Raw genomic sequence first — 17297 nt, forward strand, 5'->3', positions numbered from 1 at the left:
TGCTTCAAGAGTGAGAAATGAGATTTTTTTTAGATGTAGTTTGTGGAGTCCATACAGACCTGAGAGATCTGCCATTTCCTTTCTTGTGTTACTTCTCAGATGGGATAGAGTCCCTGAAAGCAGTGAGATTCCCTGAACAGAGGTTCCTCTTGCTACTATTTTTTCCCCTGTCTGGCCTAACTTGACATGTGTTTTGTAGCGGACCCCAGAGCTTTGGTGACATTGGGGTCTTGCAGGGCTCATGGGATGCTCACTGGGCAGAAGCTGAAGGGCAGAATGACTCAATGTGGTTTTGCCTCCTCCTTTTGTTTCTTCCACTGAAGTTTTGCGTGCAGCTTTGTCCATGAATGAACCTGAGCTCATCAGTACTTTGGCACAAGGAGTGTGCTGGGGTCTTGTCCCACTGTCCTGGCTCCACTGAATCCTGTCCCATTCCTGTCACCCACTCCCCCAGCGAGCAGAGGACAAAGCAGCAGGGAGAGTGGAGGGAAGCGGCTGAGTGACTGTGGCCCCTCATGTCTTTCAGCTGCTCAGAGGGATGACTTTGCCCCATCGAAAAGCTTCAGGAAAAGCCCCAGAAGAGGAGGAGGAGGAGAGTGGAGACTGCGACGATGAAGATGACTGTGGCAGAGGCTCTGGGGATGGAGTGCTGCGAGTGAGGAACCAGCTCCGTTTCTTAGCAGGTGATGGGGATGGTAGTATTGCAGCAGCTGTCCCTCTGTGGATTATAGGTTTTGGTGATGGTATGGGGAGCTGCTCCCTGGGGTCTGCTCAGGTTCACTTGCTGCAGCCACCCCCAATGCCCTCCACAGCCCAGAGGCTACAGATGCCCAGAACTGTGCTGGCTGGCCTTGGTGCCAGTCGAGGCAGCAGCTGGAGAAGAAATGCCTCTGCTTTTCCAGGCTGGTTTTGTAAGGGTGTATTGAGGGCAGCACATTGGAGAGGATTTGAGGCAAGTTGCAAATCTGATGCAGGTCCCAGGGTCACCCTCTTCTTTCCTCCCCACTGCTGCTTGCAATCCTGAGATTCAAGATGAGCTTCTTAGCTTCCTGATGGGCATCAGAAAGTCAGGAATGCTTGTCTGACTGCAGCTAATGATGGTTATTTCTGATGTAGGGTTTAGAAACCCCCAATGATTTTTTGCAAATACCTCAGGCTCATTTTGTGGAAGTGATTTAGGTACTTGGGAGCCTAAAAATCTTTGCTTGCCAGTGTGAGTCATGTCTTTGGTTGCTTTGAAAACGGCCCTGAGGCACTCCTGACATTATTAATGAGGTAGTCCTTGGTCACCCCTTGGGAGGAGAAAGCAAAGGACCAGTCGGGAAGTCACATGTGCTGCTGGTGTGGGCTTTTGCCTTGACCAGTCTGTGGAGCTCATCTGTTCGCTAGTGTGAGCAAGCCCAGGCTGTTGGAGGCTGTGTCCAGCATGGATGAGCAGTGTTGGACATTGGTCTGTGGGCTGTAGGCTTGGCCCAATTAATGCTGGTTCCAGTGCTACACGGTGCTCTTTGAGAGACCAGACAACTGAAGCTGGATAAAATCAGCTTTGCAGCTTTGAAGTTTAAAAGGCAAATTTGGGCTCCTAAACGAAGCACAGATGTTTATAAACTCCCTCCCATTGGTCTGGGATAATTAAACTATCTTTAATGAAGTGAGAGCTGAAATATTAAATGCCAGTCTCATATCAAAGATTATTGACACATTATGTAAAATGCATAAAATACATATATTCAAATATTAAGTAAGAGAAAAAAAAGACTTTTAAAGTCCTCCACTCCAAGTCTGAAAGAGAAACACAGAATTGTGCGAAGGATAAAATATACTTTATTTCATCCAAGAACTAAATAACAAAGTTTGTTAAAGAAATACAGGTGATTCACAGTGTCCCATGCTGAGAGCAGAGATAAGTGTTTCATTTTCCATGATCTTTGTGTCGCACTTTGATGCTATTTTTAATGTGTTTCTAATTTCCTCTTAAAGCCTTCCCCACACTATCATCAGTGATCTCTGAAGCCAGATATATGATCCTTTCTGCCTTTTTCTGTCTCTCTAGGCTAGTTTAATTACTGTATTGATGTCCCTGATGACTTGCCCTTCTGGCAACTTAGACCCCTCTTGTCACTGTGGTACATGAACATGTAGTAGGAAAAGAGGATTTGTCCTCCCTGTGCTGCTCTGCTGGAGGGTGTTTGCTGCTGCCTTTGCTCTGGGATGGGTAAATACTAACTTTAAAGCAGTTGTGTCTCTGGGGCGTGGGGTTCCTGGCAGGTAAAGTGTTTCAGGTTGCTGAGAGTGTGGAGTTTTTCCAACAGGGCTTTAAGGCATTGACTTAGCTCAGAGGGCATGGGCTGTGCCACCAGGGAGACCTTCTTCCTTGCTTGCCCATGCCATATGCTCTTTTCTATGATTTGCTTTAGAGCAGAAAGGTGAAGCTGATATGGCAAGTGACAGAATCCTATTTGGTTGGTATTGGATATAAACTGTGACTCTGCTCAAGTTTTAAGTTGGAAACCAGCCCAGGAAAAGTTGCTGATGGTGTGGAAATATTCACTTTCAACATGAGAATGATATTTCTTTTTACTTTGAAAGGGTATTTTTCAATTAATTTTTATCCATCATATTACATGTACATAGCAAGAAATAAAAGGGACCAGAAACTATTCCACATTCCCCCCCCTCCTTCTTCAAATTCTAAATTTTAGGGTAGCATGCCAGTTTGAAATTATGCCAGGCTTTGAAATCTGGAAATAGTTTACAAAATGTAATGTGGCTTTATCTCTCTACTTTCCAAGGTGGTTACCCTGTAATAGAGGCAGAAGGGACTGGGAGTGACTGGGATTGTGTTATTGAGCCCCTGGTTTTATCCTGTGCTGGATGCTCTGCAGTGTTAAGGCAGGACCATGGATGGAAGGCTGTGTTGTAGTGCAATGGTCAAACCCAACCCCCCATTTGAGCATGTTTGAGTCCTGCTGACCCTCGATGTCTGCAGTCAGGGGACACAGTCTGGGGTTTTGCCCTCCTTTTCTCAGGTGCTTTGCTTTGTTCAGCTTAGGAGGAAATTGGCAGTGGAGAACTCTCTTCCAGAGGGTTTCCCAAGCCTTGCAGATGGACTTGGTGATGCCTTGAGAAGGAGGAGAGGTGAGTGTCTTGGGCTGGCTCTGATTTTGGCTGTTGATTGAGTGAAAACATTGGCAGAGTTTGCCACCTCTGAGGTCTTTGCATCTCTCAAATGCAGTGAGAGTTTCTCCTGCTCCCTGGTGTGGGTGCCACTGGTCCTGCCAGCTAACTGCAAACATCTACTGAGCACTGGCCTCACCAAGATGTCCCCTCAGAAGGTCTTGAAAATAAGGAGATGAAAAAGGAGCAAAAGAGGAAAAAAAAAAAGTCACTCTAAAATACAGACTAGTTTTGATTTATTGCCTGTTGTATAAAATGTAACCTTTGTTTCCTATTTATAATGAGACTGTGATAACTGGACAGTCAACCTAAACTTTAATGATTTAAACATACTTGTAAACTGTCAAGTCAAAAGTTTGTGAGTGACTATAAACATATGTTGGTGAGCCCTATATGCTAATAAATTCATTATTATGTTGCCCCAGTGGGAAACATGGAGATGGCAGGCTTTTTTTTATGATAGGTCTTTTATTGTTTGTCACATCTGCAACACATTAAGGGTTTTGAAGGCAGATGATGTTTACAATAAGGGGGAGGACTGAAAACCTCCCAACTCAGAGAAGAGTGCATCCTGTTTGTCAATAGAGTACCCATGGTGCTGGCACCCTGGCCATGCAGCTCTAAAAATAGAGCTCTGTACGTACACACACATATATTTATGCCACACCAATGGCAAATCATGTCTGCAAATGAATTATAGTATTTCCCCCCAAATTATGAACCAGTGAAAATGTCTTCCAGGCTCTGTGATGCAAACATGTGCTCACAGCCTTCTGGGATCAGTCATCCTGCACTAGGCACTCAAAGGAAAAAGAGCTCGGGGTGGTTGGTGCTTTGCTGGTGCTCCAGCCAGCCACCCACTAATTAGCTCACCTTGGGTGTGCTCACTCCAGATGCCACTTGGAACCAAAGAGATCATTCCCAGGGAGCTTGAAAATAAAACATAGATGCTGGACAGGCTCCTGTGCCAGGTGTGGGCTTTATTAAATGCTGGGGGAGAGGAGGTGCAGGCATTTCAGAGGCTTTGCAAAGGTGGTTTGATCCAGCTCACCTGTGCCCCATGGCATCTCACAAGCTTTGCTGGGAGGAAAAGATCTGTTTTAGTAGGTGAAACACCCAGGGAACATTCTGAACAATCCAGCAACTGGGGGAAGGGGTTGGGAGCTTGAGGGGAAGATTTACTCTTCCAAAATATCTGTGTTAGGCAGCAACAAAAGTTGTCTTGGGAACAGATGGATTTGGCAGAATTAAGCAGAAATAGTTTGTCCTGGGAAGGGAAGTTGGCCTCATCCCATGAGATATGTGTGCAATAAAGATATATAAAGATGGCTCTGGAAGTCTGTGTATATAAAACAGCTCCCCTGCCTGGCTGCTGCTACTGCAATAACCTGCAGTTAGTTTTCCTCTCGGCTGTCCCTTGGCTATTTCTAAGGGGAAGAGGGAGTTTGTAGGTTAAGCCCCCAAGGAAGCCCCAAGTTTTCCTGCACCTTGCCCATTTGCAGCCAGACCCTTTGTGGGTTTCCAGCAATTCATACCATACCTAGGCGCTATTTGAAAAATCAGCGCAGTCTCCCCCATGACTTACCAGATCTGTAACTCTTTAGTTTAGCTCGCTTTGCCACTGATTTATTCTCTTGGCAGGATTTTTTCTGAGTGCTCTCATCAAATTACAGGCTTGAATATTGCCTCTGAGCTGTCCAAGTGTGGTCTCTTCCCAGGTGGAAAGGCTGTTTGCTGGTAGCCCCTTTCTCCATGTTACAAAGGTGGTTTTGCTTCCAAATGGGAATATAGGCACTTCACAGGGCAGGGGAGGTCTCTGTGTTTGTGTGGTGGCCATGACCTGTGTGGGCACAGAGTGGGAACCCTGTGTTTTCTGTCCTTCACCATGTTTTTTGGAAGCTGCTCTGAAACCCTGTGAGTTGCAACTTTCATCCTATTCTGCTTTTAAACAACTCCAAATGCCCCAGTAAAGCATTCTATGTTAGAGGTCTCAGTGCTGAGATGTTCCTACAGCTCAGCCTTTGGTGACCTTCCTCCCCTCATTCCATCTTCTCCCAGATTTATTTCAGGAGGGTGCCATCAATCCAAGCTCCCTCCCTGAGGCTGCTCATTTTGGGGGTCAAACATGTACTGGGGGGTTCCCCTGTCAAGGTGGTGGCTGTGAGTGGCAGAGGGGGAGGCCAGACAAGGTCGCTTTGGGTGCTGCCCTCCTGGTTTCTGCTGCTCATTTCTGTGGGAAAAGTTCCTTAGAAATGAGCTTTTGTGCTGGAAGAGGGGATGCTCCCAACATGGGAATAGCAATCAGTCTGCCGAGGGTCACTCCATGTGTGTACTGGGAGACAGACCAACACTAGTTAAAATATTTACAAGATCATGTATTCCCATCCTTTACCACAGTGATCACTTCTCTGCCAATGCCTCAGGGGTGCCCCTGTCCCAGTACCTGTATCTGCTGACACTGCTCTGCTCCATTTACTGCTGGGTCTTGGGCTGTTCATCCCTCTGCTGAGACAGGCATTTTCAAATACCTGAATGACTTTTAAAATACTCCTTCCACAGGTGGGACATATCCCCATCTGTGTGGGTTTTGCTGACAGTGCAGGGCCATGTGGCTGTTGTCCCATCCTCATGAATGGCCTGCAGGCTTGGATGGTCTTACTGTCAAATATCATGTATGCGGTATCAATATTTACTGTGCATGGCTCTGCTCAGCTTTCAGCAGGGCTGGCCTGTCCTTTGATCAGGCACCAGGTGAGCTGGGTTGGATTGACACAGCATCCTTCCCATGAGTTTTTCTATCTGCTAAAAGCTTTAGCACTTATCATTTTAGTAGCAGAAACTTTTTTTTTTTTAATTTTTCTTTTCTCCAAAGAGAGTGCTGTTGAATGCTTGACTGAAGCAACGATAGCAGAAACATGCTGTTTTACAAGACATTCATCCTGTCCCAGAGTGAAAAAATGACAAGGCCAAATGTCAGCTAGATTATCCTGATGGAAGAGCTGGAATTGTACCAACTAAAAAAATGCAGTAGCCTGATTATTGCTTTTCTATTTCAAATGTTTGTGTTTATTGAATTTTTCTTTTAATGAAGATTTGGTTGAAAGTCAAGAATTCCTCATCATTGTCTAAATAAAAGCTGAAAGATGGAGAGGGAGTCACATGTAGCAGTTGACTGATGCTCTGATTGAGTGGCAAGTTCATTAATTTACTTTTGACGTCAGCAAAAAAAAGATTTTTTTTATTGACAGACGGGGAAAATTATTGGTGGTGTTTGGAGAAGGGCTTGTTCATAGCATCCTTCAGCTAGCTGTGACTCTTGCAGGCCTCAGACTGTACCCAGTGTGTATATTTTGAAGGGTTCTTGTGACCTCTGTGCCCTGAGTTCCTCCAAAGAAACACTAAGTCCACAACTGAAGAAGCAGAAGGTCATCTATCAGAATTTGTACTTTGAGAAAAGCTATATATGTGCAAAAACCATTGGTGGAATCAGCAAGTAAGTCCACTGGACATATTAATCTCATGGTTCTATTTTTTTTATTTCAATTGCACTTCAATTTTTAACTGTTGTTTAACTTTTTCAGTGTTGTGCTTACAAATCCAAGCCCATCTGAGCAATTTGTATCTGGTATTTTCAGGACTTCCTCTGCCTCAGTCCATTCTCACCCAAAGCAAAGAATGATGTACCATTTTTAAAAAGCTGAATTAGAGGAGGGGATATTCATAAATCACATGAAGCATTACATTCCCAGTGTGAGCAGACACTGGTCTAAACCCTTCTTTTGGAAGATGAGGCTGATCTGTGGGCTCAGTGTGAGGTGACTGGGTGGGGCTGAAGGGCTGGAAACACACTAAAGGTCAGATGAGATGATGCTTCTGCTATAACACGTAAAAATATGCCAAGGTCTTTGGGAATCTGTGATTGCTCATCACTCCCAAATGTTTATAATGCCAATCTGCTGGCAAAAGCATCTAGTTAGGCTGCAGGTTTGAATAACAGTTTGTACTATGCCAGGGTGTCTAAGGAGATACTTTTCAACAGTGTCATTTGGGAGCTAATGTTTCTTTAAATTGTTACTGCATGCAGCATCTTACAAGACTGAACGCCTCAAAACAATTTCAAGTATGCAAAAATGTGCCCAGTTGCAACAGTGATGGCCATATTTTTCTTTAAAGGATGATGAATCTGTTTTTTGTGGCTGAAAACACATGAATTCTGATGAAGTTGGGAAACACAATTCCTGACTTGGATACATTCTTGCTTTTCTTTTTTTTTTTTTTTTTTTGCTGTTTTTCCTTGTGGAGAGGCAAAATAGTTTAACTGGTTTTCTTTTTAAGGGACAACAATAAAGGCATATTTCAGACAGAAGCAGATCAGGTGCTACTTGCTAAAGGCCTGATAAGATAACCTTACACTGATAGTCAGGGTACCGTATCTGCACATTTTGTTGTACAAAGGGAGGTTTGTCTGCAAGCTCGATAACAATATAACATGTTGATTGACTTTGCACATAGGAGAGGGTGCCCCTTTCATGAGTGGCTTGGCTTTTACTAATGCCTTACTGCAGGTAAGCTGATAAAAGCGATTATGGGGATGTAATAAATGAAGCTGTCGGACACAGCCCTGCTCAGCATTGTGGGAGAGGGCTCTGGCCCTGGAGTGTGTTCCGGCTGTCCTGGTTGATGTATGTGCTCAGCACTTGTGTCAATGTGCCAGCACTCAGCTGTAAAACATCACAGAATGTCCTGTGGGCACAGGGCTGGGTCATCCCTCTCCTGCCCTATGCCTGCTGCAGCTCCTGTTCCCTGAAAATGTGCTCAAGGCCAACTTGGTCTGAGCAACCTTCTCTAGTGGAAGGTCCCTGTCTGTGGCAAGTGTGGTGGAACTAGATGATCTTTAAGGTCCCTTTCAATGACAAAAGACAAGTTCACAGAACTAAGGTCCATCAAGGACTAAAAAACATGTCTGCCCAAAAAGTGTCTTGGGGTGTCTTGGTTTGAAAGACAGGTGTCTGCCAAGGAAGGCAGAAATCTCCCTTGAAATGAAAAAAAAAAATTGCAACCCCCTTCCCTCTGAGTTATTATAATTTTGAAATTAAGAGGCTTTCAGGCAAAGGTATGAGGAATAGGAATAACAGTTCTTTACTATTATATATCTATATGTGTATAACAAGTCAAACAAACAACAATAACTATGGCAGTAACAGCAAACAATCACAAACCCAGTGCCAGCCTTCTCAGCTGTCAGGCCCTTTCCCCTCGGGTGCAGTTCCGCTCACAGCCGGCAGGGGCGCTGGCGGCTCCCGGTGAGCAGGGCAGGTGCGATGGTTCCCCCGCGGCTGCAGGGGGCGCTCCGGAGCGAGCTCGGGGAGCACGCGGCACTGGTGCCCCGGGATTCCGGGAAGGGATGGAACAAAGAAGCTTCACAAACCCCTGGGCAGCCGATCCCGGTGTCTGGCCGGACCCTCGGGAACAGCAGGCTGGAGTAGCAGGGACGAGCACGAATCCCTGGGTGGCAGAGGAGATGTATGGAACTCCGGAGCTGCGGTGGGAACCCCCGGAGGTCTGGGCAGGCAGGGTGTGCGGGGCTACAGAGTAGCGAAGGCTCAGAGCAACGGCGGGGGCAGGATGGTCGCAGCCTGGGTCCCAGCGGGGCAGGGAAAGGCAGGCTTGGGAATCCCGGGGTTTCTCCTGTAGAAGGAAGGCAGCCAAAAAAGCAGAAGTCTGCAGTGCTGACAAATTCCTTCCAGCCTCTCTCCCCATCCAAAACGCTGAGAACTCACAGCCCACAAGCCCAGGTGAAAGAGAGTAGTACAGCTGGACTCCTCTCTCTGTGGCCAGGTCTTTTGTTTTTCTTAAGCCCCTGGTAATTTGTCCCCCTGGCAACATGTATGGGGAAAATTATTTAAGAGAAAAAGAAAACAGAAGGAGAACTCCTGAAATCCCAACATGGGGAAATACAACTATGTAAATAGCTGAAGACACAATAAATGTTAGGCCAGGTGGCCCTGTCTCTTTGAAAGTGCATAGGAGAAGGCCCTGGTCTCTCAGCTGTGGCTGCTGCACTGCTGTCCATCCTCTTGCACTGAAAGAGATGTCCAGGAGAACAGATGATGTTTCAGGTGGATCATGGAAACCACCACTTACTGGAAACATTTTGGGTACAACTTTCAGAGCACTTTTGAGCTCTAAGGGGAAGAAGATGGGGAATGCTGAAATTCTCCAGGCTGCCTTAAAAAGCCTGACCTCTTGGTTCCCCTCTTCAAATTTGAACAAATGTGTTTGTTTTTGTGCAGGTGGTTATTGTGGCAATGACCTGGCAGTGCGAGTTGCAGCATCGCATTGTGGCAGCAACCAACAGCTCTGGGGAGCTGGTGTTTACTTACATGTGGTTGAGTGAGAGTCTGCATGGCAGCATCTCCCTACCCAGGATCCAACAGGTCCCTACTTGCTGCAGACAGCAGCACCGCATTTTGAAAATTAGTTTTTTCATCTTTCCATAAATAAAAATGTGTGTATCTATGAAATAATTCAGCCTGATTAAATGAAACTCTGAGCTAAATATGTGGAAGATGTCTGTATCTGGTTGTAACCTGGGTGGAGGAAGATGCATTACTTGAGATGAGGTTTTCAAAATTAAATCAATGGACAGCCCATGCTGGACCTGTGCATAGACCTGACCATGGAGCCTGTTGCTGGTTGCTGTTGGTCTCCAGCAGAAAGAAACACAAACCTGCCCAGAAAGCAGCCTCTTTTTTAGTCCTTGCCAGAAAGGTATTGGAAAGGGGAAGGATAATGCTCTTCCAGAGAAACCTCATAGGATCCTGGTGTTTTAATCCTCATTTCTTTCTCTCTTCTCACCCCTTGCTTTGCAAGTGAAAATAATATGAATTTAGGTCTGGTCTGCAAATCACTCATCAGTCGGTGCATTACCAGGATAGGATCAATTACTGAGTCAACACTGCTCCGTGTGCTCCAGAAACAGAGGATCCATCATCTGTCAGGCAGGAGCTCTCCTCGGCTGTTGTGCATTAGCCCTGAGCTGTGCACACACATCTGCTGGGGCTGACACCAGGAGTAACATGAATGGAACCAGGTGTGTTTGCCTGAGCACAGGCTCCCCTGATTCCCAGGTGTATCTCCAGCAGATCCCCAGCCCCGCGCACTGGGATGGATGAGCTGTGAACTAGAGGGATGTCCTCCTTCCCACGCAGTGTCTGCCACATACTGGGCTCTGCCTTCTCCCTCCATTCCTGGCCTGGGGCTTTCACAGCTTGAAGGAGAGCCCAGATGGTTTTCTTCCACAGGAACAAATTTCAGGCAACCAAATGCTTCTGGAGTGTGCTGGCTTTGCCAGCTTTTCTTGGTCTGTGGGGCATCTTCCTTGGGGCAAAAGTGCCCTGGCTTCAAAGTTTAACCTCCCCTCATGTTGCTTTTAGGGCAAGCCAGAAATTTTCTGATGGGAGACTTTGTGTTGCAAACTGCCTCTACTGGAACTGGGAGGCAGTGAAGCATGCTGGAGTTCTGGATGGGATTTTCTTGCTTTGGAATAAACTGAGACATCTTTCTTTGCTCTTGCAGCAGGGAAGTGAAGCAGCAGCAGCCTGTAGCACAAGGTAATGCTGTCTGCTTTCACTCCACAGTAGCTTCTTGTCTAAAAGTCTGCTTGAAATGATGTTTTTAGTTATACCACAGAAAAATAATTTAAAAAAAGAAGTCCAAATGAATTGATTGGACTTTGTTGGAGTGGTATGTCAGCTTGCCTTTTAAAAATTTTTTTTTATTTAAACAACAGAAAATTTGGACACGGTTTGCTTTTGTTCTGCTTTGGAGCACTAGCACATTCCCCTTCTTCTATGAGAATGGAAATCTGGCATATTCACCAGCTTCTGTTGTTTTAAAAAGTGTCTTCAATGGTATTTGGAGCTCTCAATGACATCTTGTTGTCTGTTCCTGCTTTTCATGTGCTCTTTGCTTCCCATGGGACCTGGGATGATGCTCTGCCCTTCCCCCCCACAGGAGGCTAGGCCGGTGCCTAGTACAGAGTTTGAATGCAAACCCAGCAGGACCTTCCCTTTCCCACACCTTCCTTCCTTGGAGGGCCCTGTCTGTGTATCCCATCTCCAAGCAGGTGGGAGCTGGTGCCTGAAGCACTGCCTTAGGGCTGACTCTTTGCTGGGTGCTTAGGGACCCTGTGCACCTCTGAGTGCCCACGATGCTGCTGCATCCATTGGTGGTTCTGTGCTGTGATGTGTGGGGATGGATGTTTTGCAGTGGCAGGTACTGCTGGCTGCTGAGCATCAGGTTTGGCAGCTGGACATATTGTCAGGGCATCTGTCACTGCCTCAGTCCAGTGCAGGAGTCCCAGCAGGATTTCTAAAATGTGAATTACAACTGCAATGTGAGACACATCCTTTAGCTTTACTGGGTTTTTTTCTCCCTCCTTCCTGTTTGAATTCAGTATCTCGAGTCTCTGTAAAGCTTGAAGCTATTTTGCTTGTGTCTCATGGATACTGGAGACACTTCCTGCACAGGGAAGCAGACATCTGCTCCAGCCTGTTTTTGGAGTTTTTGTGTCAGACAGCCTGCAGTTGGCAGGTGGGAGCCAGTGGTTATTATCAGAATCTGAGTAATATCCTCTGTCTCCTTAATAACTCTCTGCCGGCTGCTCTGCAGCTTTGGTATGTTTGCTCGTCCTCTTCTGGTTCTCTGCAGATGATTCCAGTAAAAAGTAAATAAAAAAAAGGTTTTGTGCTCCCCAAAGTCATTGCAGAACACAATCTGCAGTATCTCTTCTCTTGTTCACATAAATCACTGCTAAAGCATGTGCAGAGAATGTGAAAGAATGCATTTACACCCAAAATGCTCTCCCCTCCCCTTCCCTGTACAAGCAAACTTCCCCACTTGTGCACCAGCGCCTGTTCTCAGGGAGCATCTGATGCACTGTTGCCTTCCGTGTCCCTTCCTGACACTCGTAGCTTTATTTAGGCATGGGCTTTGGTGACAGTCAGAAAGCTTTGCCCTGGACAGTTGATGTCTGGCAGCTCTTGTGGGGATGGAGGTCCTGAATCTGCCCCCTCCAGGTATCTGTTTACTGGTTTGGATTCCCTCCTTCCCACCCCTCATTGGCTTTATTTACCCCAGAATCATCAGGGATGCAGCCACTGCAGTTATCAGACTTTTTATCATACTTTTTCCTGGGCCTCAGACCCGTCCCCCAGGTCTGCTGACCTTTGTGTTTCCAGTGAATAAATACCAGCTGGTGGGTCAGGTTTTGATCTTGGAGGTTCAGCTGATATCTCTAAATGTTTTTTATGGCAGCCCTGAGCAACTGAAGGCAGCAGAGGTGGTACAGCACTGTGGGCAGAGTGGGTCTGGTGCAGCCTGGAGTTCCCAGCTATAAATAATTCCACTGAACTTGGCCCTTGGGTGCCTGTGGACTTCGGCACCAGCTTAAGTATCATGTTGATACTTAAGTGTCTGCTGGGCCAGACACCTAATATTATTAGCAGACACTAAATAGGTCTCTCTTATTTAGCAGCCTTAATTTATTAAATCAGGCAGAAGTGCTCTTGGAAGAGGAGTGCTGGAAAAGGGAGCACAGCAAGCTGTCAGTTTCTAATTTGCTGGATCAGGCCCCTGGAGATCCATGTGATCTGGTGCAGTAGAGGCAGTGCTATTGCAGTGACTCATAAACAGATGTGCCCAATTTACATTGCAGCTTAATACCTTTGTTTAAAAAAATTGGCCTTTTTTGAAAGACAAACGTGTTAAATCAGACGTTTCCAGTAAAACAAATACTTGTGTGATTTACAAACAACTCCCTACCACCAGAACTCATAACAAATATGGAAAAAAGAAAAATTGTTCTGTGTACCAAAAAAATCCCAAAATAAGGAGATAGCAAGGCAGTATTGCTACACACGGAAGGAAAATTACTGCTGTGCTTGGGTTGGAAAGCAAGAGGCTAGAGCCTGATTTCAGTTGCTAATAACTAAGATTAACCCTGACCAGTTGCACACATTAAGGAGCAGAAACCTGTCTGTAAAAATACTTAACCAGCTCCTGTTATGTAGGATGTGGAGTAACTGGGACCACTATATGGGATTGCCTGGAAGCTCCTAAATCTCCTCCGTCCCATTGAGACCTACACTGGGGGACTGGATGGCTGCAGGATGGCGCTAACCCTAAAGCAGAGCTAACAGATACAGCCCCGAGAGCAAGCCTTGCTCTAAGGGACCCCTCACTGGGCATCTCCCCCACAGCAGGATGGGCTGCACAGGGGGATGCTGTCTCTGCCTCTGCTTGACCTGCAGCTCATGTGTGCCTGTTCACTTTCTCCTCCCTGTTTTTGGGAGGGCAAAGGCAGGCATGCGCTGAGAAACTCGTGTTGTTTCTGGTCTCTTTGAATTCACTTCCTGCCCAGCTCCTGCTTGCCCTGCAAGCCCACCACTCGTGTTACAATTTGACACCCCATGTGGTCTTAATGGGTTTCCCAGGCCACAGCTCCAGCACAGCCACCACTTTTTGTTAGCTGCAGGGTCTGGCAATCCCCCTTTGCCTTCCAGCTCTCTGCAGCACAGGTACCATATTTTTTTAATGCACTTGTCACCCATTTCATCCAAGCATTTGTTGCAAAAGAAACAATGACAGCAGATGTTTGTGGTTTGGCAGGCTGCTCATCTGAATCCATTGTGAGTGCCCTGGGCAAATGGCTCGTCCAGCTTCTGAGAGGACATGAAAGCATCCAGGCAGACGGAAAGACAGGGAGGCATCCCGCAAACATGAATGGAGCAAAACAGGGGAGTCAGGAGGCAGAGAGGATTTTGTTTATTTACTGGAGCATTGCAGGAGAGTGACAAAGGCTGTGTCAGATGTGTGGATTTATTCCAGTGGAGGATACCAGCTCTGCAAATGCTGCAGTGGGCGTGGTTTCTGGAGCATCTTGGAGCACCAGTGCATGTTGGGGTGCCTGCCCATTGGTCTGCTTCCCATGGGTCTGCTGGGGATGCCTCTTGCAGCTGGAGAAGCTGGGAGGGTAGGGCTGGAGGATGTCTCACCCAGGAACAGGTGACACAGCAGCCAATGGCCCACAAGAAAGCAACAAGGATGATGTGAGGAGCTCCTATTACTTCTTGGCACATGGATGTCTCATCAGGGGTGTCCAGTTCGTTATCAGGAAAAATGACTGCTAATGTCAGAGACTGTTGAGGAGTCCTTAGAAATCGGGACTGAGCGGATGCCCTGAAGGATGGCTGTGGGGTGGGACTGCCCCTTGCCCTTCCAGCTCCCTGGTGTGTCAGCTTTCCATGCCTTGCTATAAAGAGTGATTCAGAGCCAAACCTCAAATGGCTGCCTTCTCAGGGGGACTTGCTGGGACATGTCCAGAGGAATTATAAATAACCTGGGGGGAGGATTCTGCTGCTTCAGGGTGGCTTGGGGGACTCAGAGGTGCTTTTCTCAGCTCTCCTGCAGTGTTTCAGAAACCTTGGCACAACCTCGGCTCAGTTTTAACCATTAGTGAATGGAGGCTTGTGCTTGGCTCTCAGGGGCCAGGAGGCTTTAGTGCTTAATTAATTTCTGCAAAGTGGAGGGTGTAATTAATGCCTGTGGTGTGCTTTGAGACCCTTGGGTCTCTTGGGCAGCATGAAATACGGTTTGGTCTATGAAAATCATCACTGGCCAGTACCACATGCCAAGCATGGCCAAGTCATCCTGTCACAATATCTGGGGGGTCTTTTGGTCTCTGCTGGTGTTGTTTCATGGAGGGCCATGGGCAGATGTAGCCCAAAATATCTTGTGTCCCCTCCATGCTACAACAGTCCCCAGTCAGTCCAAATTGTCCTGGGGAGGACATGGCGCCAAATGAAGAAAAAACTCCCCTCACTCCTTAAAAAGGGGGCATCTCTGTCTCCTTTCCTGCTATGCCCACACAGACTTTTGTGATTTGTTCCTGATTTCCCTTTGTTTTTCAGCAATTTCTTCAAAGAAAGAGGGAAATTTGTCACTAGTTGCTTAGTGCTGGTTTTAGAGCAAACCATCTTGCTAAGTCTAGGCAAACTGGGTTAAAAATTGATATATTTTGGCAGATTAGGAGAGCTAGGCAAATTTCCTTCCTGACATCTATAAAGCTTTTTTTTTTTTCTTACTGTCAGCATTGTTTTTGTGGGTGTTAAACATGAACATAAAGGAGAATGCAACAGATTGCAGGTATGTCGAGTTCCAGCACAATCAACTGCCATTATTTAAAGAAGATGCTTTTAACCAAGTCTTTAAAATTCCCTTCTCATTTATCAATTTTCAGGTGTATAACTGCACAGAATTGCTCCCTGTCCCACCCCCTCATGACACCATCACTCACGCTCTGGGTGATCCACAGACGTTTTACATCACCAAACATTAACAGAAATAAATTAACACTTTAAAAGCATAAATGTTGTATTTCATAGGAGTCAGTCAGGATATTTGGAAGGGAAAGAAATGTAAACAGAATGAAATTCTTAAGCAAGATTATTGATATGACAAGACTAAAGACCTTGGAATTCTGTGAAAAGTGCCTCTTTTCATCCCTCTAATAAGTCCATTACTTGCACTCGGGAATATTTTAAGGTCCTTTTCATGCTGAATCTGGAGTTGAGCATGCTTTGCATTTCAAGCTTTGTCTATGAATCAGTAGAAGCCAAAGTTATTTCTGCTTTAAAATAACAGAAGCAGGGAACAGCTAATCTCTTTTCATTCTGAGTCCTTACATTATTTTACTGGACAGAGTTTGTATTGGCTACAAAACAGGGCATTCACAAAATCTATGAGAAGGAATTTAGTCTAAGAATGAAGCCTAGATTGCAGTATGCATAAAGACTCCTTTTCCTAAGACCATTAAGAAATTCCAAATCTGAGCTATTTCGAACAGTGACATTAAATTAGCCTTGCTAATTCCAGTAATTCAAGCCGATAGCTGAGTTTACAAATCTACTAGATGAGGCCTTCCCATAATTACAATCTCAATGTGCTTTTCAGCTAAGGTGAGTTGGCACAAAAAAAAGATAAATAAATAAAAGGGGGGAAAATGCTCTTTCTGTTCTGGCTTTTGAGATGAATATCTCTAAAGAACAGTTAAGCAGCTGTATTGCACCAATAAGATGTCTCCTGTCCTAGACTGGTAAGTTCATTTTGCCTCTAATGTGCAAGTGAAATGCAGAGGAGAGACTGGATTTTTCCCTCCTTTGTTTTTTCTGTTGTCTCTTTACAAAGGACTATTGATGCTGCTGGTGCTTGTAGTTCAGTTTTTAGTTGTTTCTTTAGAGGTGGTAATTCTTCCTGGGAAAAGAGAGAGTGTGACTGGTTACCCTCTTTTGTGGACAGAAAAAACCCCCAACCTTTGGTGGATAAATCCAGGTTAGAGCAGGTGGAACAATGATACAAAGGTGCAACCCTTATTATTCCTCTGGACAAAGATGTTGATTTGCAGATCCCAACACAACTAAACATTCCCAGAGTGATGGAAAGGTTTTGAGAATATGTTTTCAAAGCCATAAAGCACAAAACCATGAAACAAATAAAAATTGAGTGTATTATTTAAAAGGGTGTTAATTTTATTATAACCAAGCTGAGGTAATATAAGGGCAAACGTAAGAATTCAGATCAGCACTTAACTCAGGCTGCAATGTTCATAAAATGTCCTTTTGATCAAGCTCTGAGTGTTTTGATCCTTATTCTATGAGCACCATTCAAAGTGACCTAACTGTAGCTCCAAACAAGCATCTGCAGCTGCAGAAGTCCTTGAGCAATAACAGGTCAGGAACTTGAATGTGTGCTCTGCCAGGAATGCTAATATTGCAATCCTTTTTTTGTTATTGTTGTTCCAAGTAAGAAGGAAAGGACAAAAACTCTCATGAAATAAAAATTCCCACCTGTCCTGCCACCATTGACTGTGGATACTTGAGTAAAAATAGTAAAAAAAAAAGATTTTAATATATCAGAATAATAATTGCATGGCTGCTAAATAATTTTATATCATCCCCACATGAGTGACCTTTCTCTTCTTGGCAACACTGTCACCACCGGCACATTGGTGATTTTTAGAAGACCACCCTAATTTAAGAGGATGTTTTTCTGCTGGGCAC

At 45.5% G+C, this 17297-nt stretch overlaps 1 protein-coding gene across 1 annotated transcript in view; it reads left to right on the forward strand.

Moving 5' to 3' along the window:
- The window catches only part of GPC3 (glypican 3), a gene marked incomplete at both ends in the record, with an annotated part of 154368 nt that overhangs the window by 120184 nt on the left and 16887 nt on the right, over positions 1–17297 (forward strand). Inside the window, one exon of the mRNA XM_082289651.1 lies at positions 527–683. Coding sequence (XP_082145777.1) covers positions 527–683 — 157 coding nt within the window. The remainder of the gene's footprint in view (positions 1–526; positions 684–17297) is intronic.

This window comes from Coloeus monedula, assembly GCF_965178545.1.
Source record: "Coloeus monedula genome assembly, chromosome: 12".
Taxonomy (NCBI): domain Eukaryota; kingdom Metazoa; phylum Chordata; class Aves; order Passeriformes; family Corvidae; genus Coloeus; species Coloeus monedula.